This window comes from Solanum stenotomum, chromosome 5 (assembly GCF_019186545.1).
Source record: "Solanum stenotomum isolate F172 chromosome 5, ASM1918654v1, whole genome shotgun sequence".
NCBI classification, from domain to species: Eukaryota; Viridiplantae; Streptophyta; class Magnoliopsida; order Solanales; family Solanaceae; genus Solanum; species Solanum stenotomum.
In genome coordinates, this window is record NC_064286.1 from 4,892,148 (window position 1) to 4,918,478 (window position 26,331).

At 29.8% G+C, this 26,331-nt stretch overlaps 3 protein-coding genes across 3 annotated transcripts; 2 read left to right on the forward strand and 1 right to left on the reverse strand.

Moving 5' to 3' along the window:
- The first annotated feature begins 7,172 nt into the window (after positions 1-7,172).
- Positions 7,173-7,956, forward strand: LOC125865461 (uncharacterized). The gene is made up of 2 exons (XM_049545658.1): positions 7,173-7,302; positions 7,541-7,956. The coding sequence occupies exons 1-2, from the start codon at positions 7,201-7,203 to the stop codon at positions 7,682-7,684; spliced, it is 246 nt and encodes an 81-aa protein (XP_049401615.1). The 5' UTR covers positions 7,173-7,200; the 3' UTR covers positions 7,685-7,956.
- Positions 7,957-10,915: 2,959 nt separating this feature from the next.
- LOC125865505 (GPI-anchored protein LLG2-like) lies at positions 10,916-13,034 on the reverse strand. Its single transcript, XM_049545700.1, has 3 exons — positions 12,890-13,034; positions 12,660-12,716; positions 10,916-11,399 (listed from the first exon to the last, which is right to left on the reverse strand). Exons 1-3 carry the CDS (start codon positions 12,972-12,974, stop codon positions 11,029-11,031), a joined length of 513 nt encoding a protein of 170 aa, XP_049401657.1. The 5' UTR covers positions 12,975-13,034; the 3' UTR covers positions 10,916-11,028.
- A 5,780-nt stretch (positions 13,035-18,814) lies between these two features.
- Positions 18,815-23,432, forward strand: LOC125865088 (uncharacterized). Its single transcript, XM_049545260.1, has 2 exons — positions 18,815-19,102; positions 23,016-23,432. Exons 1-2 carry the CDS (start codon positions 18,865-18,867, stop codon positions 23,327-23,329), a joined length of 552 nt encoding a protein of 183 aa, XP_049401217.1. The 5' UTR covers positions 18,815-18,864; the 3' UTR covers positions 23,330-23,432.
- The last annotated feature ends 2,899 nt before the right edge of the window (positions 23,433-26,331 follow it).

The following is a 26,331-nucleotide window of genomic DNA, read 5'->3' on the forward strand; positions in this document are numbered from 1 at the left end:
ATATATATATATATAAAACCTAAATTTAATGGTAATTGATCGCTAATATTGCTAATACGCTTGAAGTCAACACCATATCGTCACGACCTATTATAGCATCACCGATATGATGTTGACCAAATTCGATGTGAATCTCATGACGCCCACGCTAAATTCGTGTCGGATCGACACAAATGATTGTTATGTTTGTTATATGTGAAAGTTGCTCTATATAAAACACTAGAAGAGACCTCTTTTACCATAAATTTTTTAAAAAGGTTATGCTATAAAATATGTTTTTTCACCCCATTTCCACATAATCAACTCATGATGGAAAACAAATTTCTATTGATATATTGAAAATAGACACTGAATATTTTCTCTTTAATTAAAATAATTATAAGAATAATCACAAAATATTTTTTCGTGGAAAATATCTATTGAAAAATAATAATATTTTTAATAGTATATATATGCATTACATATCACATTTAGAAAGGTGCATATCCTGTTTGTAGCACTGAAAATAGTAAAGAAATTACTTTATATCTTATCCATATTATTGCTACATTTTTAGAGTCTTTGACAAGAGATATTGATTGCTTTTTAATGTATGGTTGTAATATGATTGATTGATGAGATACGACATTATCATATATAGTTTCGTCAACCACCACTGAAATTATATTGTATTAACATAAAAAGAAAAAAAAAAAGAGTTCACTTATATATATAGATATAAATAGTGCTAAATTATTTTAATCCATCATATAGTAGTTTCTAAAAGTTTTTTTTTGTCAGATTACTAATTTCACTTATTACAGGTGATTTTTAAAAATAATACTAAACATAATAACATTACAATAGTCAATTAAATAGTACAGCAACCGATAATTCGACAAATTTGGAAAGAGGCACAAGAAGAAGGATGAAAAATGCGCAACTTTAACAAACCGAAGGTAAAATATGCTAAGTCAAAGATTAATAAAAGCAAAATTAAATTTTACTCATAATTAAAATACTAAAAATGTTATTATTTCGGTTTTAAGTGATTTGATAGTGTTAAAAATTATTTATATTGTCAGTAATATAGTCTATAGAAGCTAAACTCTATACAAAACAATAGCTACCGCCAAGGGATGTGACAAAATTGTACGTTATTTCCATCTTTAATCAGAATTTTTAAATTCAAGTTCTGAAAATGTATTTTTTATTAGAAATTGCTAAAATTTTGTAAATGGACTTTTTAATTTGCCCCCCTCCCCCCAACCCAGTGCCGGCTCTTGCCTTTGTAAAATAAGTCTTATGCCTTTTGGGGGCCCCAAATTATTATCAAAATAAATTATGTGTTAAATTTTTATAGAAAAATAGATTAATTATGATAAAAAAATATATTATTTTACCCACTTTCACATCTTTTATACTTTAAATAAGAATTAATAGTGAAAAATGTTGAACAAAGTTAATTACAAATTCTTTTATATTTCTTTTTAAATTTTAGTTTCAAACATTACAACAAGCATATTAAAATGGTGTATACCAAGTCATCAACTTCTTGAATCAGATTCTATGGTTCTAATTCTTATCTTTATTTAATATTTGTCAACTAATTACTTATAAAATTATGTTAACAATTCATATAATAATTGTCTCACTAAAAGGATGTTTCTCAATGTTAAGTTGATAAAATCTTACCTAAAATCAATAACTGAAAAAATAATATTACATACTTATAATTTCATCTAAATAGTGTAAGAAAAATAATTTTTGAATAAATATGTATAGAAAGTTTTTATTTATATTTTAAGCCTCAAATTGAAATTTCGCTTTAGGCCCCTAATTACGTTGAGCCACCCCTGCCCCAACCCCCTTCACCCCCACATCCCTTTTCCTTCCTTTTTATATAGGGACCCTTGACTACTCCTATTAGGCTTCTTTGTCAACTCTTTGTAAATTTGGCCGACCAAGAAAAGAAATATTATCTACACATGCCACAACTATAATATGATTTGATTCGATAAGATAAAAAAGAATGGTTGATGATGGAGTCGATGTGGCACGTGGCACACCTCCATGTGGTTTATTTCTATTGGTGGATTAACTTTAACTTCTCAAAATTAAATTTTTTCATCATGACAAGAGGGTTCATGTCTAAGACTAAGGTTTTTCAAATTTTCTCGATGTTCGATATTTATATCTGTTTTGATATTTTAATTATAATCAAGGAAAGTAAATTCTCTTAATTAATATGGAAAGCAAGTGGACTTGCAAGTAGAAATCTTGATGAAACGTATCTAAAAGAGTTTGAGAATTATTAGTAATCGTTAATTTATGACTAGCTAAGTAAATTCTGGATAAAAAAGATGTTTAACCATAATAAATGAGTTGCTTTTTTTGTCGTCATAGAGAAGCTCTTGGCGAAAAGACCTTAGGATAAGTTGTTAAGAGAAATTATTGAGATGGAAGAATCAAGGCGTTCACGTAATTTCAAAGAAAGAAGGTTGACAATTACTCCCTCCATCCACAATTATTTGGCAGGTATACTAAAAATAGATGTCCAAGATTAATTGTCAATTTAAACAATCAAGAAACAATTAATCACTTTTTTCTAATTATGCCCTTAATGATAGTGTAGTTCAATTGAAAAGTTATGTGGACTTTTAGTATTCTTGATATAGTAGGGTTATGTTAGTCAAATTACACCTTCTATTAAATTTTCCTTGAGGGGTGTGTATGACCTTACCCTGACAAACAATTGTGGACGGAGGAAGTAGTAGTTAGAATCTATTTTTTCATCTTTAAGTAATGTTTAATGGTCTTTTAGATTAATGCTACGTGGATTATAAAATAATTTATGATTGAAATTCATTTCAAATCTTACACTTAGCTGAAAAGTCAAAAATAGTAAAAATAAAGCTAATTGACACCGTTAGCTTTACTTTTACCATTTTTGGTTTTTCTATTAAGTGCAAAATTTGAAATGAATCTCAACCATAAATTATTTTATGATCCACATGACATTAATCTAAGAGACCGTTGAACATTACTTGAAGAAATAAAACTTGACTGGATCTTTTTCCCATGCATGCACTTCTTCTTCATCAAAATTTAAACTTCAGACTTTTAATTAAAAATAAAGAATCTTATTCAACCCTGATCCCACTATAATCATCGATGGTCTCTAATGCTAGATTCAACAAAATATTATTGGGTGCATGTTACATTAGTTAGGTGATTATGGGAGGGTGCAATGAATGAGAATGCACACACTATCATGGGCGGAGCTATAGTGTTCCGAGGGTGTCCAATTGGACATCCTTCGCCGAAAAATTATATCGTATATATAAGTAAAATGCTATTGGTAACAGTTAAAGTTAATAGATTGGACACCCTGAACATGTCAAGATACTATTGTCCAACGGTGTGAGGCTCTCCTGCCTTACTTTGAAGGCGTGGGTTCGAATCCCCACTAGTGCATTTTATAATCATTTTAAATTTTAAATAGAACACTCTTATTTTACTATTCAGTAACATATCTCTTTAATTGTCTAAGCTAATTAAATTACATTCTTAATTAGAAATCTAGGTTTAGTAGCTAATTGAATTTTCAATGAATTTGACTTTTATTTCTTTTCATTAAAATTTGAAAAAAAACTTAAATGTAATTATTTAATTTAAAGTTAATAAACAAATTCTAAACTATTTCTATAAAGTTGCTAAAAGCGAACAAAACCTCATTTGATTCTGCTTTTATTATTTATATCTCGTTATTGTTGTCATCACCCTAAATTAGTGAAAGTTTGAAACGTAAAAATGATTTCATTTTAAGCTTAATCCCCCCCCCCCTCCCTCCCTCCTTTTCTTTGTTTTGTTCGTTCACTTTATATTAAATTAAACACAAATATTAAAGCCAAATATTATGCAGTTTGATTTTAAAAATTTTAATACATTTATTCGTAAAGAAAAAGTAATATTAATATTATGTAGGTCAATTTTAATTTTTTCAATGCATCCATTCATCAAAAAAAAAATTACTTATATAATATTTGAACACTCTTTATAAAATTTCTAGCTACGCCACTGCACACTATGTTAACTTGATTTATAAATTGAATGGTCTTATTTGAAAATATATAATTGTACTTAAACAACATTAAACCTAGTCATCTTAATCATTACAAAAAAAGGTTTGATTGGGTGTGTCAAATGACAAGATCACATGCAAGTCGGTGTTGTGTTAATAAAGGACAGGCAAAACATGTTTCATGATTGAAAGGGAATTGCCTATATATATATATATTGTTTCTCCATTTTATTTTACTCGATTCTTATATTAAAATTAAATTATGCGTTTTATTTGTTCAATTTAACACTTGAGCTAAGAATCGTTTCAAATCAGTTTCTCTCTCTCTCTCTCTCTCTCTCTATATATATATATATATATATATATATATATATATTGTTTCTCCATTTTATTTTACTCGATTCTTATATTAAAATTAACTTATGCATTTTATTTATTCAATTTAGCACTTGAGCTAAGAATCGTTTCAAATCAGTTTCTCTACCTCTATAAGTAACAATAAAACCTACGCACGCTTAATCAAAATATAATAGGTCAAATAAAATAAAACGAACGAAAATATACACCTTGCATTTTTATCTTTTTTTTTTGGACAAGTCAACTTGTTATTAGTCATTTTCAACTTCAATGTTTTGTCTCACTCAAATGAACAATTTTCCACAAAATCATAATATTGAAAGTATGAAACACAGCAAAGCTGTTGTGGACAAATTACATCCATACACGTGTGAGGTTTGATTTTTTTCTCATCAAATGAAGATCAAACTATCATCACATACTCCCTCCGTCCACAATTATTTGTCAGGATAAGGTCATGCACATAAAGTAATTATTAAAGTTGTCTCGAATTTTCAAAAAGACATCTTAACTTTGTAATCATCCTATTACCCCACTAAACAATTTTGAATAGATATTATTATATAATTTTTTGATTAGCCCCAGATTTTAAGAAGCAAGTGTGTTCACACATCAATCATTACATGACATGTGTTAATTTAATTTAAAATGTAAAAAAAAATCATTTTTAGTTTTTTCTTTTTTTTTTCTTTATTTCTCTTTCTTACTTTTTGACTTATTTTAATTTTATCTTCTTATAAAAAAGAATTCATACTATTTTCTAGACTTTATTAAATTATTGATAACAAAACTAATTATTTTTCTAAGAAAAATTAAAATGTTGAAGGTATCATCAATTATTCCTTTCCATATAACTTCAAAATTAGAAATGATAATTTCAAAAGAATCAATGAATTCCCCAAAAATTGAAAGAAGTTATTTGAAATCGGATAAAAAAAAACTATATGATACTTCCTAATCATCTTGAAATCTAATGTGTTTATCAAATTGTTCGAAATGTAAGAAAATATTTAGATAAAGTTTTAAAATTAAAGAAAGTAAAACTAATAGTAGTAAAAAAGGAAGGTGAAGTTATGGTAAAAATTGTGACATTGAAAGTGAGAAGCTTTGGAGATGACAATGATTTTTTTGAAGAAGAAAGAAGAAAGAAACAGAAAAATAAAAAAGAAAAAAGTTAAAATAATAAGAAAAATAAGAAATATACTTTATAATAAAATACTTGTAAAAATAAAAATTATATTAGTTATTTTAGGTTGTTCACTCTCTTTGAGAGAGTGCACACACTCTCTATGTCATGTGAACAAAATATGATGTAATAATATCAGTTTAAGATTGTTTAGTGGGTAATAAGACACCCACATAGTTAAAGTGTCTTTTTGAAAATTCGGGACAAGTTCATATGTTACTTTATGTCTTTTCTCAACATGTAAATTAAAATTATATATATATAAATTCTACCCAATTTCAAAAGTTTTGATTTTATAGTCTTTTTTTAAATTTGTTTTTAGTCATATGTTATTTTTATATATATAAAAAATAAAATACGTTTTTAAAATTAAATTTAGAAATGGTTATGAGAGATTTCATCCCTAATTCCTCGTAGTTATATATATATTTTAAAAAAACTAAAATAAGTAGAAGAATTTATCACGGACTTACCATTACCAAGTACCAATGTTGGTATTTTGTTTGGTTATTTTATTTTTAGATCAATAAAAGACAAAAAAGGTAAGAAATTTGTGGATGGGGTTTTTGTTCATCTAGTATAGAAAGGAAATTTTTTAATTATGGATAACTTTTAGTTTTTGACCTTATTATATATGACTAAATATGTTTAATTTTTAATTATTTGAAATATCATTTTTGATTATTTTGTTTCTAAATATTTATTAGTTAGATTTATTAAAAACTTTATTTGTTCATATTAAAAATATTTATCTCAAAATACTTAGTCCTTATTAAAATGTTTATCTCAAAAAATATTTTTCAAAATGCTGATCTTTTTTAATCCTATCGACTTTTGCTATCAAAATGCTTATGGCAATTAATTTATTTTTTTACCTTTTTTTCTTATAGTAATTATCTTTAAAGACAGTAAATATCTCAATTATAATATATAATAGAGTAAATATTTAATGAAAAGAAATATTATCTTAATACCAGATAAAGATGAAGTAGTCAAACATCTTTCTAATGCTTTTTCGTCCTAAAATGATAGTCTTAGTTACTATTCGAACAGTAAAAAAAAAAAGTTAATTTCTAAATTTATAAATTTATTTATTTTGAAAATAAAAAAAATCTATATTCAAAGAATATAATTTTTGTAAAATATATCTGCTTCTAGAAATCAAACAGAGCTCGATTAATTTCCGCTAAGCAAAATATAAAGAACATAATCAATACACAGAATAAGAAAATAGCAAACCATATTTGCTTCTGCATCATGACAATCTCACTCGAATTACGAAAACCTACAAAATACACCAAGTCCTCATCTCTAACCACACATCCAAATTTTCCCACATGTGGCGCGTTCGTGCATTTCGAGGCACTATAACACAACATGAGAGAGGGATCCGGAAGTCAACAAAGGCCAAATAATATAAAACGAAGATTGCGTGAAAAGATAATTGTTGCCGCGTATTTAAAATGTGAATACATGCCAGCATGTCATGGGTCCAATTCATTCAACTTACCTATAAATATCTCCAATAATTTTTCATTCTCAACGCATAAAAAAAAGAAGAAAAAAAAAAAACAAATTTACTTTCCTCCAAAAAATGAAGAAATCAAATATTTTTGTAGCTTCCATAACTGCAGCTTCTGCAGTTGCTATTTCTTCTTCCAATTCTTCATCCAAAGTTCGAATTTCTCATCATCAGGTAAATAAATTTTCCTCAATTCTACTGAGTTTTTTTTTTTTTTTTTTTTTGTGATTTTCTCTTAAAATTTGAAAATAGATCTGGAATTTCAGATTAGTAGAAATAATTTACAATTGTGGTTTAAATGTTTTAAACTGAATATATATGTACTAGACAAGCTCGATGCGATGAGCTTGCGTGGAAAGAAAGCTGTTATAATAACTTAATTATTTTTTTTTGGGGAAAATTATTAATTCAGGATGAAAGTTCGTCGAAGAAGAAGAAGATGGTGGAAGAAAATTCATCGAAGAAAATGGGAGAATCAAAATCTTCTTCAGATAAATTTGCACCAAAATTTGATGGATTGAGATTTATTGAAACTTTGGTTACAGCTCACAGATAAGTTTACAAGAGGGAAACAAATAATTTTTGACAGATTTATTAGGGAAAATATTATCTGAGGAAAATGGAATATATGAAGGTGAATTGTTGTTTAATTAGCCAATTTGATGACTGTTTTTTTTTTATTTTTAATTTGGTACTATGAACGAAGAGATTGAAGGGAGCAAAGAGGGATTTTGCTTTCTTATGTGTTGTATGAAATTGATTGGTGGGAGATTAGTAATTTTTTCCTTTTTTTTAAAAAAAAAATTCATAATTTTATTTGTTTGATTTTGATTTGATACGACACTTTAACGCATGACGAGTATGAAGGGCGATGGGTATTAGCTCTGTATCATTCATATAACTGAGGGTGAACACCATTACAAAAGCTACTCTTAAAAGTTTCATATCTTGTAATAGGATCATAACATATATCATCATACGCGATTGTTATGATATTCTTTACCTTTTATTTTTTTGTAATAATTGGGAGATATGACATATTTTATTACCAGAAAAATAAAAATACAAAAGAAAAGTAAGAAATAGTCCATAGCAGATTTTGTTGAATTTGGTGTAATAAATTATTATTGTGATTTGTGACTTGTTTTTCAAGTCAAAATGGCTGCGACGTCACCCCTAAAAAGCATAATATTTTGAGAACAAAATCGTAGATTCAATTTTGACTTCATCTGAATTTAATATTTTTAATATTAAATATAAAGTTACGTGATCTTTTTCTTCTAACGTTACAATCTAAATCCATAATTTTAGAATATGTTCAATAATGATACTGTCTTAAAAGTTGAATTTATTAAATTTAAATATTGAATCTGTCTCGATCGAACTACTAGCTCATCGAATATTTTCTGCATATTCTCATATCTCAACCTCTATAATGCATTTCTCATCTGTTTTCCAATAACTTTATCTTTGGGGTGAAGATTTTTCCACTCCTCTTTTTGCTTTGTAATGGGAATATTCTTTAAGCCCTATGGGATGATGGTCAATAAAATGAAATGAAAATCATAAAAGATTAGAATTTAAAAAGATATGTGTGAGAGTCTTTATTTCTTTTCGTATGCCGGACATTTTTTTCTTAAAGGTCCTTATTATTCATCGTTATTAAAAATCTTATTTTTGATGGTTTGATTATGCGTTACTAAAGTGATGTCTTGTACTTCAATTATTATATTATTTTGTTGTAGTTACTATTCTGAATAATTTGACATACTTCCATAACTTCTTCACTTTCATTATTTCTTTCTACGTTCTGCGTTAGATTGTTTTTGCTTGAGTCGAGAATCTGTCGGAAACAGACTTGCTAGCTCCAAATAGGGGTAAAAGTTTGTGTAAACTTGATTTTTCTTGAACTTTACTTTATAAGACTACACTAAATATGTCGTTATTGTTGCTGATTATATCTAATGATAAATTATCAATTTCTAAAAATAATTGTGACGATAGAGTACACTACACCACCAAAAAAAGAATGACATAATTGGTTTAAAAATTACAATTGCATTTATATGGATATCGAGTCAACCCCATCCGACTCGACATTGATTCATAGTTGAGAAGGATTAGCAATTTATTCATTTACTTAATTGATAATTATCTATATACAATGACATAATTTTCTCATAAAATAATTCGATTTTAAATAATTTTATAGAGCTAACGTGTATTTGCATATGTGATCTCAGGAGTCGTCTTTGTTAGGAAACATTTTATCTTGCAATGTAACATTTTTTCAGTACGAATTTAGATTAGTCGTGCTCCAACACAAATATCAAACACGGAGTATGAAACAAAATAATATGTGACCTTAGGAGTGGAACAGTTAGATTAAAGTCACAATATAACCTGGTATGCATGGTTTATGAGATAATAGTTATTATTTCTAGGGGTGTGCATCGGTCGGTTCGGTTCAGTTTTATGTATTATTGGTTCGGTTTTATCGGTTTTCGATTTTTAAATATGTTAAACCAATAACCAAACCAATAGGATATTTTTTTTATCGGTTTTTGGTTTATCTATTTTTGTCCTTAACGGTTCGGTTTTCGGTTTAACCAATACAAAAATACTTATAAAACAAATATATGACTTTTTAAATAAATTTGATGCGAAAACACAATAATGTAACTTTACAAATGCTCGTAAAATAGAAACAATAATAACAAATATGAAAAGAACTATACAAGTGTAACATAAAGAGAAATTAAGAAGAATAGGGTTTTTACTTTTGATTTTAACGTTTTGTATAATGTGAAGTTGTGAACTCAAAGTCATTGTGAAGTGTGAATTGAAGGCTAAAGGACAAAGATAATAACTAGTAAGATATTGAGATTAATATATAATATTTATGTACAAGTAAAAGTAGTAAATTACNAAACACAATAATGTAACTTTACAAATGCTCGTAAAATAGAAACAATAATAACAAACATGAAAAGAACTATACAAGTGTAACATAAAGAGAAATCAAGAAGAATAGGGTTTTTACTTTAGATTTTAACGTTTTGTATAATGTGAAATTGTGAACTCAAAGTCATTGTGAAGTGTGAATTGAAGGCTAAAGGACAAAGATAGTAACTAGTAAGATATTGAGATTAATATATCATATTTATGTACAAGTAAAAGTAGTAAATTACTAGTCTTAATGGGCTATCGTTTACCCTATAACCTAATATTAAAAATCAATACCGAACCGATAACCCAATAATTTTTTTTATAAAACCATTAAAAAATCGTTAACCCAATACCCCAATAACAATAAACCAATAACACTTTAATCGGTTCGATTTATCGGTCGGTTCGATTTTTGCACACCCCTAATTATTTCAACTTTATTTTCACATTTTTCGTCTCGAAGTAAACTTTCTCACGCCTTGCTATTTTGAGTGATTGCCACCATTTTTTTCTCTCATAGGAAAGTTATATACTGTCAGTATATATAAGATACACTTTCCAAAAGATGAATTGATTTTTTTCCTCTCCCATAAAATAAATAATCACAAGAAATTTCCATAAGAGCAATAAATAAAATGAAAAGTTCCAGTATGAAAAAGCAAAAATATTGAACTATAGGACACTACCCTCAATGACCCTAGCTTGAAAATTGAGGATCTTGAATTTTTACCCCTAAAAAACTTGTCAAGCTTAAAATTTTGTCCAAAAAACAAACTAAGGTCAAAAATTCAAAAAACCACCCACCTCTAAGGCAATTTTTATAAATCACTCGTTAATAAAAAAGAATTCTTACAGGTCCCAATTATAATTTTATATTTAAATAAATAAAAGTATTACATTTAAAAAAGAACCAAAATGAAAAATTAAAAAGACTTATCCATCATCATTCATTCATATATTTAACATTAATATGATTAAAAAAGTGGCTATCACCATTAGAATTGTTGAACATTTAGTACCTTTTGAAGAATTACTCTTTTGTTCATCATTTTTGCCTTCTGGCTGAATAACATCTTTGCAATTTAGGCCTTCTTTGTCCTCTTTGCACATATTTGCAAATAGGCCAGGTGGATATTTGCCATATAGATTAATGTAATTAAACATAGTTGTAGCACATCCATTTTGCACATCATTTATTTCTTGTGTATGTTTGCATGCTAATTGTTTGAATGCATTGCAACATATTGATGAATTGTAGTGAGGTCCTTTGCATTGACTTGTTATGATGGTGTAGTTTTCCCTCTCAAAATCAATGGGACAATCTTTGAGAAAAAAAGAAGAAGTCAGATATAGTGACGAGTCAGAATTTTCACTAAAAAGTCAGATTAAAAATATAATGAAGTAAATACAGAAAAAGCCACATGAAGACAACACACATGATTAGAGGTAAATGATGTACTTCAGCAGGGATGTTAAGTTTAGTCCATAAAAATATAACTCATTTAACTTGTTCAAACTTGATCCCCAGACCCCACCTAGTGGGATTTCACTGGGTTGTTGTTGTTGTAACTTGTTCAAACTTGAGCCGGTTAATTCTATTGAATATGTATCTATTTAGGGGATTTTGCACCAATCGCTGATTCGAGGATCGTTATGTAAGACACATTCAAAAGTTACCAAATACTTAATGTGGAGAGGTTTTAGAATAAATATTAGACTTCAAACTTCAAGCATGTGAGTCTGGCATTGGAGATTGTCAAGACAAACTTCAAATTGCTTGTACAATTAGAACCTTAGACAAGTAAATTTGAAGTTAAGTTTGACAGTCCCTAATTTCAAAAGAATATATTTGAAATTTGAACTATCAAACCTAACTTCAAACTCATACTGATTTTGAACTTCAGATATATCTAAAGTAAACAAATACATTAATTTTCTTCTAAAATATATACCATAACTTTTTTCCCTTTAGTTTTGGATTTATTCCTTTCAATATAACCATTCTTCTTTGTTCATTTAATAGAGGTCAAAACAAAAATTGATTGTGTTTATAGGTAATGTAAGCAACATCATTTAATAAAAAAGCCAACAACTACAATTTTCTGTGTCAAATAACGTTAATCTTGACTACAAGTTAAATACTTCAAAACTTTTTTAAATATAACTTGAACTACAAATATAAAATCGACTACCAATGCAATTTTAATATTTATTCATCGGTTAATTAGGGTTACAAATCAAACCATTTTGACCTGAACAAACATTAGGCACATTATGACTCTAACCATTTATCAATTCAAATCATTTTAACATGCCCAAATATAGTTCTAACACTGCAACGTGTTCATTTGACACCTCTTCTCAGTTTCAACTTTTTTCTTAGAAGCAATAATTCTTGAAAATTAATCAATTTTTTGAGCTTTCAAGAACAAACGTTTAATATATTTTTAAAAGAAAAAACAAGCCTAAACGTATCAATTCATAAATTAATTGCATTAACTTAAAATTTTTAAAAAACCACATAAGGATAAAACAAGAAATATAACATAATAACAATAAAAAGGGATTAAATTGCTACTAACTTCCTTGTTGTTGAAGAAGGGCACGTCCCGTATGAACACGAGCCTCAAGCACATCATCTGTTCGAACAACAATAATAATTACGTTTAGTCTTCAACAAATACAAAAACAATCAAAACATTAAAAAAAAAAAAAAACAAGAACAATTTTTTCTTTTGTTAATAACCGAATTTTAATATAAAAAACAAAATCATAAATATAAAAAATAATTTAAAAAAATGTAGGAATTTACGTTTGATGTATAATGGAGAAGAAGAATATGACACGCCAACAAGAAGGAAGAAGAGAAACAAAAAGAAGAATTTTTGGAAGCCCATTAAAGCTTCTCTTCTTCTTTTGGCAAATAATTATGAATTTTTCTTAATTAACCTATTTTTATTTTTGCGAGAATTTTCTTCAAATACAAAAAGCTCTTGAATATTTTTTTGAATTTGTTTTTGTTTAGAGAGAGAAATGTTAAATGAATAAAGAGTGGAAGCTAATGAAAATAAAAGAGAAATACTAGGAGAAAACAAAGGGCTTTTAAAGGTCCTTTAATTTCTCTATTTACAAGAATTAAATGTTATTTTAGTTAGTGAAACGTTCAAATTTGTCTCTGAACTATAGTATTGTTTACTCATTATGTGCTAATTTATATGTTTTATTTTTCTTTTTAGTTAATTTAAAAACAAATGATATATTATTACTATATATTTAACAATTTAACTTTAAATGCTCATTTTTACCTAAATAGTTATAGTTTTACAAATATTTATGATTTATTTTAGACCCCAAATTTCAAAAAAATAATTTAAAAAATCATATTAAATTAAATTATATCACATAAATTGAAATGAATGCATATGATTTATTTGCAAACTTTAAAGGTAAATTCATTTAACTTCAACTAAAGGTAATTAAGTATCACTAACTATTATAATAACTTTCAAAAGTGGATAAACGTATGCCATAGTATATCAATCAATTAAATTAATTGAACTCTTTAATTTTCTCTCTCTTGACGTACGTTACTAATTTATCTAAACTAAACTAGATACACGACCCGTGTCAGCACAGGTTCAATATTCGTTCGTCTCATATTAATTGATTACTTTTCATTTTGCACGATACTGAATAAATTATAAATAAAAAAATAACTTTACTAATTCAACCCTTAAAAAACTTTGTGAGAATTTTACAAATAAATGTGACACTTTCAAAAGGAATTAACGGCAAGGGTAATATAGAAAAATTTTAAATAATGTTTTATTGATTTAGTAAGATGATCAACTAATTTGAGACAAATATTTTTAGAATAATAGTCAATTAATATGGGACTAAGGGAGTGTCATAGAACTTGAAAAGTTAGCCAAAATTTTATATGATTTTAAGTTGTTAGTACTTTTTATATAATTTTAAAAATAATATATATTACTCTCTTTGTTTCAATTTACGTGGCATATATAGAATTTCAAAAATTAATCATTTTTTATGTCTTTTAAATATTTTACGTAATTTTCAGATCATATATGTTACTTCTTCTGTCCCAATTTATGTAGCACTGATAAAAAAATTTTAAGAGTCAAGTAATTTTTTATATGTATTTTATACTTTTTAAATTGTTAATTGAAATTGGAAAAGGGCCAAAAATACCCTTGAACTATTTGAAAAGGTTCAAATATACTCATCATCCACCTATTGGGTTAAAAATACCCCCAGTTTATCTTTTTGGTCCATTTTTACCCTTAAAACTAACACTCTTTTATTTTTTAACTATTATTTATTACGTGGCATCTTCTAATTGGATAAAACTAAATTCCAACCCATTAAATTTTCCTTCATCCTCCCGACCCATATCTATAGCCCCATGACCCAAACTCAATTGAAAAAAAAACATCTCTCTTTCTCACTAAAGCTATTTCAGAACCACCCATCAACTACAAGAAGAAGCATTTTCAACTACTTCAACTGCTGTGTGAAAAAATAAAAGGGTGTTAGTTTTAAGGGTAAAAATGGACCAAAAAGGTGAACTGAGGGGTATTTTTAACTCAATAGGTGGATGAAGAGTATATTTGAACCTTTTCGAATAGTTCAAGGGTATTTTTGACCCTTTTCCATTTATAAATTGATACCAATAGAATTTCGAGAGTCGATTGATTTTTTTTATATAACTTTTAAATATTTAAGTTATTAATTATTATGATTTATACAATTTTTAGATATATAACAAACTTAAAAAAAGACATAATTTTTCCATATTTGGTAAACAAATAAAGTAATTAGCATTTTAAAAAATGATTTTGCCATAAAAAATAAAATGAATGAAGTTATGATGTATAAATAAAGAAAAGGAAATAAGAAGTGGGACCTATATTATATGCATTGAAGGAAAGTGGAGAAAAAGAATGGCCCACATGCATGGAAAGTAGGCAAATTGCTTTGCCGCCGAAAAGTAAAATATGGAAGGGCTTTTATGTCCCAAATTTTAAAAGTACAACTATAAAAAGTGAAGTACAATATTATACATTAGAAAAGTATTAAAAGTTGGACCAAATTACCCTTAAGCTTTCCTAAATATGGCAAAAAACAGTCATGTTGAAAGTTGAAAAACTGTCTCTTCTATTTAAGAGAAATTTGAAATAGTTACTATCCCCCGATTTACATTTACTTGTTATTTATTCCTAAAATAAGTTTTCATTTTTTTAAAATTCCATGATAATCTGCAATCGCTATAACCTCTGTCATAGCCTTTGCTCTTCGGATGGGTACTTTGTGCACATTAGGTAAATCTCAACTGTGTAATCGCCTGCAACCCACTCCACATAGGGAAAATAAACTGCACCAGACAAGAGATTTTCATTTTTACTTTTCACTTTTGACATATTAAGAAAAAATAATTTTTTTCTTCTATGTTTTACCATATTAAACATTAATTAGTAAGAATAGTATGATAAAATACTTATATCAATAATTATTTTCTTAATAAATGTACAAAATTAAACAGTTATAAGTAAAAATGAACAGAGAAAGTATATCAAAATTACTATTTTATTTCCGTATAGGCTAACGATAACAATATAAAAGGTAAATTTAGATCATTGGTAAGTTCGAAGACAAATATGGATTATTTACAAATTTTAAATAAATTTACTGAAATTCAACGGAAGGTAATTAAGTCTCACTATTTATGAATAATCTTTAAAAGAGGATAAATGCATGTCATAGACTCATAGTATATCATTTTAATTAATTGTGTAATAAGGTTCTTAATATAACCTTTGTCAATATAAATAAATAGTATTATTAACAAATATATTTGTAACGAAGCTACGGACAATATGTCTTTGATTAGATAAGTTTAACTAACGTCATTAAGATTTTGACTTTTAGCCGTCTTTTTTTTTGCGCCACCCCAAGTGAACTTATGTGCAACAAAACTTAATAATTATCTCATTAGTTTTATATGCATAACCAACAAAGTTTAATGGTTGTCTCATTTTGTTTTATTATAAACAATTGTATCTCGAGTTTCAAAAATCATAGTCATGTTTCTACTCATTAACATTATAATTTATTTGAAAATTGTCAATAATTTTTTTGTACAATAATTAACTTTTTAGTCATGAGGATAAGACGATGATATATTCGGCTCCAAATATTCTGTAATATCTTGAGATTTAAAAAGTGTAAGACAGGTTTAACGGGCAGGTTTTCGGACCATGCTGAAGTGCGCGATCTCTTAGCCCAATCGTGAATCAGTCCCCCTCGTTCATGGAGACCTAAACCGCCCGTGAAAGGATAAACGGTTCATTCATCCGACGTGGTGATCGACGATCACCGTGAAGGGATAAAAGGTCTGTGAAGGCTCTTTAACAGGGCTCCCTTCAAATTTTTTTAATCAGGCTATTTTAGTTTCCTATGCGTAGATATGTCGTTTAACTCATATTCTAAGTCCTATATAAGTATTTTAAGTCTCGTTTTACTACAAGATCTCCAATTCACCATAACTTAGATCTCCAATTCACCATAACTTTTGAGACTTTATTACTAAGGTATGCTGATATTCACCAATGGAGTCCTTTCCTCCCTTGGGTTCCCAAAATCTTCCAATTTTACAAGTTCAATTTATCAAGTCAAAGTTAGGGCTTTATACAATTTTCATGAATTTTTTTCAATTATGATTCAATTGCCTATTTTCTACTTCCTCTGTCCCTAATGACTTGTCTACTTTTCCTTTTTTAGTTGTCGCTAATTACTTATCCATTTTGACAAATCAAGAAAGGACAAAATATTTAATTTTTACCTATTATACCCTCAATTAATTACTTTGAAAAAGGTAGAATTCTTGAAAATCTTAAGTTTTTAATTTATCTACTTCATAGTTAATAGGGGTAAAATAGTAAACTCACTCTATCAATAATTGTTTTCTTAATAGGTGTGCCAATTCAAGAGTGGACAAGTAATTAGGGATAGAGGGAGTATCATATATTGCATGAATTGAATTAATTACATGTTTTTGAGTTGAATTCATATGAACCCATTTACAAAGATATGCATGCTTTTATGAAATTGATGTAAATGACTTGAGGATGCTTTTAGATGAAAGTATCCATGAGATTGTGAAAGGTTTTCTCAACCAAGGATTCACAAGGTTGAAAGGTTTTCTCACCTAAGTTGAATCAAGATTTAAGGAGTTGTTCTAAATGACTTTTAACTTGGATTGGTAGCTTAATTGTGTCTTTCCATGAATGATGAAATAAATATAATTAATGAATATTCTGTGGAATTTTACTTAGCACCGAGAGGATACTGAGATGGAGGCTCTCCCGTAATTAGTAGAGGTCGGGTCTCTAGTAGCAATCTCCTTGTCCCTAACTACAAAGTGTTTCAAACATGTTAAGCTTGTATTGACCATGATGATGACTTGTGTTTTCTAACCTTCTATCTTATGATTTAGCTTGGTCATTGCATGTCATGAAAAGTAGGTGTTTGGACATGTAATTTCATATCGGAATATAAAATTCCAAATTTTCAAAAAAAAAAACATGATTTAAGAATTTCAAATCATGATTTAGGATTTTTCAAATACAAAAAATGATCCACAAGTTTGTATTTGTAAAAAAGAACTCATATTTATATCTAATAAAATCATTTATTGTATAAAAAATAATAGAGATAAAATTTACAATTCATATCATTACGTTTCAAATCATTTATATATCATATAACGATCATTATCACTAACATAAAATTTATTATTACTTCAAATCAATTCTTACTTTACTATCAACCAAATTTATTACTTCTTCATTCAAATCAACGTTTAGTAAAACTAATAATTTTCCATCGTTATATTAAGTGGACAAGTTGACTGACCATTGTGGCATTAATTGATAAAAACAATTTTCTTAGCTTGATCAATAAATATTTAATCTTTTTATTGAATTAATGTTTGATCAATAAATATTTTATTTTTTAAGAATAACTTTGTGACATTGTAATTTGTATTATGCGATTTTATAAACTTTTGCTATTTTGTAAGATTATATAAAAAATTGGGACAATTTTAATAGTTTTTCAACTTATTGAGTTTTTATGTTTATTAGAAAATATACAACATAAAAAGTCCAAATTGCATGTCCAAACAAAACTTCAACTTTATCTCATGATTTCATATCGCATGGTCAAACGGGCCCTAAGAGTGTGTTTGGTATAATTTTTTTTTTTTTTTACAATTTCTTTTAATCAGTAAATTGTTTTACTTATTTTTTTTCGTGTTTGATTAGTAAGAAGGAAATTTTATCCCTAGAATATTTAAGTATAATCTGATCAAATACTATAACACCAAACTCGAACCCGAACTGTTTAACACGGACTGAAACCCTTGTCCCGATCTAACCACAACACCAAATCTGACCCCAACCTGGGACTTGACTCTCGATTCCAACCTAGAACTCAACTCCCAATTCTGATGACTCGAAACTCAATCCTGACTTGAAATTCGACCTGATCCAACTCAAACTTGAGGTCAAGATTGGGAGTTAGGTCACGAGTCTGGATCAGGTCTCGAGTCGAAGTTAGAATAGGGTCCCAAGTCGAAGTTGAGAGTGTTTGAATTAGTTCGGCTTCCATACGAATATCAAGAAGAGAAAGTGGAGCTATAAATTTGTCTTTTTCACAGTTTCATACAACAGAGAAATCGTCAACTAGTCGCACAGTTTCCCTCCTATGTCGACAATTCTCGATTCACTCGCCATCTCTTCAATTTTTTCCTCTAATCTCCGCCCATCCCTCCGCCCCTCGCCGCCGTTCTCCGCCGCATGGGACCGCCGTGCCCCTCTGAAATTCACCGGCTTTTCTATATCATATACCTCTGTTAATAATCAAGTTTCACTTGCATCTTCTTCAAGGATTTCTCGCCGCACAAATAGCGTATCCGGCGAAGCTTCCGATGTTGCCTTCGATGGTTCGTTCTCATTTCCCCCTTTTAAAAGCTTTTTTACTACACCATGCGTTTCTATATTTCGCTTCCCGAGATTCAAACTGACAATATTTTTAGAATGTACTATTGTTTCGTTTGTTATATTGATATGAGAAGAATTGCATATAGTTTTAAAATAATTAAATTTAGTTTTAAAATGTCAGAGTTGATTTGATTGAATTTAGCTTTGAATATCAATCCAATTGACTCTCCATAAGTGAAGTGAAAAATAACACATAAAATAGGACCGAGGGAGGTGCCAAAGGTGTGGCTTTGTGGTCAATAAAGTGGTTTGAGTACCATGAAGTCTCAGGTTAAAATCCCTACAAAAGTACTAGGTGATTTCTTTCTATTTGTTCTAGTTTTGGTGGACAGAGTTGTGTGATACTTGTTGCTTGTGAGAGATGTCAGTTATCTGGTGTAATTAGTCGGGGTGCGAATATTAAAAAAAATGGGAGGGAGTATTAGATTTTCCACAAGATATCATCTTTACTTGAATTTCCGGTTGCGATGGTTTACTATGTAGATTTATGACTAACCTCGTTAATCTTTGTGTTATTTTGTTGTGATTGTGTGCTAGTTAACTCACTATTATCTAGTTTACTATGTAGATTTATGACTAACCTCGTTACTCTTTGTGTTATTTTGTTGTGATTGTGTGCTAGTTAACTCACTATTATCTGCAACTGAATTCAACCCCTCTAAGGACTAGTTTGGTGGAATCTGTATCCACTTCTTAAAATCATGAATCCACCTTTGTCTATAGAGCACTACGGAGTTTAACTTTTCATTGTTGTTGCTTCTTCTCCTTGTAAATGGGTTGACAGTACCTAAACATCATGTTATTATGGAACTGCTTTTGTAGACTATTTTCATTTTGGCTTGGGAAGCAAAAAGAATGGGCCTTTGTTTTGGTTTTCTTGATTTATAAACTCCACCCCAAAACATTCCTAGCCTGGCGCATGGACCCCCAAGACTAAACCGATCACAAAGGAATATCACTACAAAAAAACCCCAAATTGCCAACAAATTTTACTAACCTCCACTAAGATATGTATTTTTTTTGAGTCATGGAAAGAAAGAGGAATATATGCAACAGTTATAAATACATGCTACATGAAGTAAGAGAGAGTAAAGATTATGTAGAATATGACAGGGTAACAATAAGGAGGATGCACCTAAGGGTGCGTCCTAGTGGTCAATGAAGTGGGTTGACCACCATGAGGTCTCATGTTCAAATCCGAGTAGAGACAAAAACACTATGTGATTTCTTCCCATATGTTCTAGCTTTGGTGGACAAAGTTACTTGGTATAAGTTGCGGATAGGAGGTGACACATATCCTGTGGAATTAGTTGAGTTGCATGCGAGCTGGCTAGGACATCACGGTTATCCCAAAAAGACAATAACGAGGATATGTTAGTTTAAGTTTCAGCTACTAGCTTATTTCATTTTGAAGATGTTTGCTTACTCCCTCTGGGTCCAAAAATCAGCTACATATATTGGATGTATCTCTGGCAGTTAGGAAGGTAAAAAAATACAGCCGGTTTACTCATGTAAGGGTTTCAAGACTCTGTACAATATAAGCATGTTCTTCTCTCTTTTCTGATGACACGACTTCCTTTTCCTATAAGCTGCAAAAATGTGAATCGGACCTACTTTTAATGTGAGGGAAGAAGTAGAATCCTAGATACAAGACATCCTGAAAACTTTCATGGTAATTGTAATATGCTGACTTTGAGCTAATGTGCGTTGTTGCTAATTACTGTGGGTAGTTTGTTAAGTTTTCAGTGGCAGAGGCAGGGTTTGGATCTCGTTGTCACTGAAATATCGTGGATTACGTAGTAAGGGTGAATTTATTAGTATGTCGCCGGAAAAGTCATGCAATTTAACAATGGCCACATCTTCTTGATAATCAAGATGGTATGAAGGATCAAGAGCTCCCGACATGGTATTACTATTCATCTGTTGAAATCCTAAGAACTGCTTTGCTGATTTCAAATATGCTCAATTGAGGGATGGATAAAGACTCTTGGAATTTTTTCAGAACTATGAGAAGCACATCTAGGTACTGAGGAAAAAGTTAGGTAGTCTGAGCTGGAGAAGTCAAATATCTCATGAAAAAACATGATTTAGCGTAAAATGCTATAGAGCACTATCTGAGTTGAGTGTTTTCTATGAGAGGAATTATGACAAAAATAGCAGCTAGATTAGTGTATAGGGAGAGATGTTTAGGGTAGTGGTTCGTTCAGCTTACACTATCGCTCTTCTTGGAGATACAGTGATGTGACTATATTGAATGTGAGTGTTTTTCTAGGTTAGTGCTTGTTAAGCTGGCATTATATATATACTTGAAAGAAAGTGATGTGGCTATTTTGCATGTACCTGCAGTTGAGGAGTAAGCACGCTGGTTATGATTGATATAAAAATCGTGGGACCTTAAAGCCATGGTCATAATTGTCAATTGATACTAAGTGATTTTCATGGTAAGAGATCAAAGGACAAGAGTGGCAGGCGTTGGAGCAAAGGACTTTCATATTGAAATTGAAAACTTCTAGAGCTAGTGTGAGCTTAAGAAAGGAACATCTTTTCGATGGTTTTGTAGCAAACAAGTTTTATTACATGTGTTACGAAGGATAAGAGTGATTTAGCAATCCTTCTCCATAACTGACAAACAAGTTATTGTTCGTGTACTTAATATTTCTTCTTGTAATTATCTTCTTCTAACTTTCTTGGGGCAAAAGGACTTTCTTTCAGAGTGGCCTGGGATGCATTGTAGCCAACGAGATTACTATCCATGGCGAAGGCTTTTTTTAAAAATAAAAATTGGTAGAGTATGTTTCACCGCATTTTTATAAGAAGAGTGCACACTCTCTTTTCTATTTTGGGAGTTGAGTCGTCATCACACTCTTGGGAGTTTCTTTTTCTTTCTTCAATGAACTAACAAAACTGAAAAGGTTTGCTACGAATTTTCTTCCACCAAGTAAGCATTACTGTAAAAATTGTTGCTTTGCCTGGCGCATGTTGAGAGGTTGTGCAGTGAAAATCACGTTAGTTAGCTTTGATGTCCTTGGATGCAAGATCATGAAATTGTCTTGGAGGAAAAAAGAAGGGAAGTCGCGGAAGAGAACTTTTGAGCTATCCGTTTAATTCATAGTTTTTTGTCATTCAACGATTGCACAAGTTTTCAGTTTTACTTTCTTCAAAAGCAGATGTAAAACTTCGTTAGTATTAGGTTCCTGAGACCTTTTACGACATTATTGCTTCCTCACATTGAGAGTGAATTCTCAAGCACATAGAGAAACCTTAGCAATTGATCCCATGGTTTAATACCTAATTCCAAAAGAATTTAGGGTATATCTATTTTGTTGAAAGCTTGGACTAGTACAATTTGTCAATATCATTCTATAACTTACACTGATGGCACCCAAAGGTGTGGCGTAGTGGTCAATAAAGTAGGTGTTTTCTTTCCATTTGCTTAAGCCTCGTGGAAGATAGCCAGTACCTGATAAAATAGTCGCGGTACGACCAAGCTGGCCCAGGCACCAACGTCATAATAAAAGAAACTTACACTTCCTTTATGTCTGGCCTATATTTATATTCAAATTGGTGTTTCAAGTAGTATAAATGTAGCCATCTTTGTATTTTCATCTATTCAAACTGTTTTAGATGGTATTCTTTGTTATTATACTGGTCAGATAAATAAAAATTCCTTCTGATGTTATGAATGTTCTTTTTACTTGGCTTTTGGGGGGTGGGGTGGAGTGTGTGTGGTGAGAGACTGACTGAATGATTTCTAGACTATGCATTTGGAGGAGGTTTATCGCTGGTTGAAAGTTTTTGCTTCCCGGTCAAATTTGCCTTAACTTCTTCTGTGCCTCATTTTCTTGTTCTTTTCAGTTCCTACCGTGACAGAGGAAACATGGGATTCACTCATTCTCAACGCTACTGAACCCGTGGTGGTTGAGTTTTGGGCTCCCTGGTGTGGACCATGTCGCATGTTCCATCCAGTAATCAGTGATCTTGCAAAGCAATACACAGGAAGGGTAAAGTGCTTCAAATTGAATACCGATGACAGCCCTTCTGTAGCATCTAGATATGGAATCCGAAGCATCCCAACAATAATGATCTTCGTTAACGGAGAGAAGAAAGATGCTATCATTGGTGCTGTACCCAAAACAAGTCTAACTGCCAGCATAGACAAATTCTTGTAGAAGCTGCTGAATGGTAAAGCCAAAAGCTGCATTTGCTTTGTTTTGTCTGCTTTTTTCTTTCTTTTGAATGGTAAAACCAAAGCTACACTTGGTTTTGAGCTTTAACTTAAATGAAGTCCATTTTTACCAGAATTAGAGGTGTTAATATTGAACCATGGAAGTATATTCAACCTGAATATTCGAATTTGAGTTGGTGGCTTGGCGCTATTGGATTAAACTAGTCATTTGATCCGTTTTGACCCAAGCAAATTTTGGGCGGGTTGATCCATGATCTGTTTATAGAATTAACATGTTTTGACCCACTTAAGCCCGACTTATCCATCTATTTTATACTCCTACTTCAATTTGTCCGTCTTTATTTTTTTAGTCTGTTTAAAAAAGAATATCTCTTTCTTTTTTGACCACTCTTAAAGTCCCAATTTTTATGTGTCATGTTTATGACCACGAATTTTAATGGGCATTTTGGTATATTCTTATAATTTTTTAGTTTACGACCCTCTTGACCCTTGGTCCTGTTTAGGGAAGCACAGAAGGATCTTGGGAGAGGGTGAGTTCAAAGTTTAACCACTTCATAATATATGTATTTAAGCCTAAGTTAATCTCAAAAGTGAAGAATTGTCCAAGTTCGTATGAGAAGATCATCAGTATGTTTTTCTATCGATGTGAAACTCTAACACCCCTTGCATATGCCCAAACGGCAAACTAGAGCGCGGACAACATAATATTGACTTTGATACCATGTATCGTATGTAGATTGAGCTTAACTCAATTCTAAAAACTATCTCATAAGAAGAGAGTTATCCAAGTTCATATAAGGAAATCACCAATCTGTTCTCCAATCAATGTGAAAACTTCTTTTGTCATGCTTGAATCTTTTACTTTGATGTTTATATGGTTCAACTTGCACGTACATCAATTATTTTATTAGGTACTTATTACCTCTCACTAACTCATCAAATAACTCTACTCACATATTTAAGCACATAAAAAGAAATTATGAAAGTCGGAGATTTACTATGTCCCCAACTTTTCTTTATTAAGAAATTAGGTTATCTACTATAATTAGATTAAGATCGTAAAAATAGAAGTTTGTACGTAACATATTTATGACTACAAGAATAAAAGCTATTTTGATACATATTATAAATTTAATTTACGATCGTAAAATTCAAATCAAACAAACAAATTGATCAACGGAAATATTTCTTAATGGACAAATGACAAATCACATGGACTCTTCGAGAAGCAAAGTTGAATAATATCAAAAAGAAAGCTTTCATCATTCTGATGAACCAATGATAATATTAGCACACCATGCTCTCATTTTTTAGTCTAAAACAAGCAAATTAATGTTTTTATAATTATTTATATAAACATAACGTATTTGGTATATTTTTATCATATTTTATTGGAAATAATAAGAGTTGCTGATTGATGGTGAATTGCTTTTTCTTTGAGGTTTATATTCACGTAAAATTATGTGATCTTTCTTTTCGTTATTATTGCTTTTATTAATATTGTCTCACAACATTTTATGTTACGGAGTCAAGATTTTTACAAAAAATAAAATATAATTATAGTTAAAAAAAGAGAGAGAAGAAAAACAACTTTTATTATAATATAATACAATGAAAAAAAAGATAATGAAATGCCTTTTTTTTATGACAAAGTAAATCCGCAATCGCTATTCTTTGGGTGCGCACAGGTAAAACTTCGGCTCCTATGCAATAGATCGCAAACCACATAGGAGAGGTAACCTGCACTAGGCAAACTAGTGTGACGTTAAAAAGATACCTCTAACAAATTAAAATTCGCTAAAAAGATATTCTTCTTCCATCTAGTCCAAAAATGCCCTCAACGTTATTTTTAGGTTACTAAATCTAAAATTGGAAGCCACTAGGAACACAGATTTTCAAGAACACAGTTTTGAAGTTGTAATTTAATTAACTTTGATATATTATAATCCTACTAATTAATTCAGATCAAGCGCGTAGTACTAATCAAGGTATTAATTAGTCAAATCGAGAAAGTTTAAAAGTGCATAGTACGATACTCGATTATGTTAATTAATTAAGAATTAATTAATTAACAATAGTACTGATTTATTTATTTATTATATAGAGTCAGAGTATGTCTACTAACGATTAAGCAAAATGTTAATTGGCCTATGTCTATTACCTACCAGTGTGAAAATGAAAAAGAAAGCTATAAATTAGAATAATGAAATTGGGTGATAAAGACTAATAACTTGACTTTAATATTATATACTAATTGTCAGGGTGGATAAGGCCTTAGCTTAAATATGAAGGTATGACTTTGATCTTGAAATTAAAGTCTTCGGTGAGGAGGCGTGAGAGATCAATGACGGTGGGTTTTGAGGTAGGTCAAAGAAGTATTGAAGAGAGTTGATTAGATAAGATTTGACACATCTTTAGCTCAATAAAGATATGACTCTAATAGGTGGATATTTGAAGATCACAGATTAGGGCATAAGATTAATAATTAATAGAGCATTGTCTTGTTGTCCTACGGATTAGGCTTGGGGTAGTGGGTAAAACGGAAGCTCGTAGTTGGGGTACTATACGATAAGAATTTATCGCCAAGGTTTAAGGGTAAATGCTATAGAGTGGTGGTTAGACCATCATCTCTTTATAGGACAGAGTGTCGACCAATCAAGAACGCACCTTCAAAAATTGAATGTAGCATAAATGAGAATACTTATATGGATTTGATAAGGCAAGAGAGATGATGGTTCAACCATGTGAATAGATGAGCCAATATATGAGAGGTTGATTGTAGAATGAGTTACGATTGGTAGAGGTAGGCCAAAAAAAGTTGTAAGAAAGTGAGAAATTGATTAGACATGATATGATATAACTTTAGCTTACAAGAGTTGTGTCATTTTGACACTTCTTGCTTACATGACATAAGGAGTGCGATATATTAATTGATAGGCGCGTGAAGTGTTAGTTAATTTTTAATTATTTTTTTTCTTCCTCTTC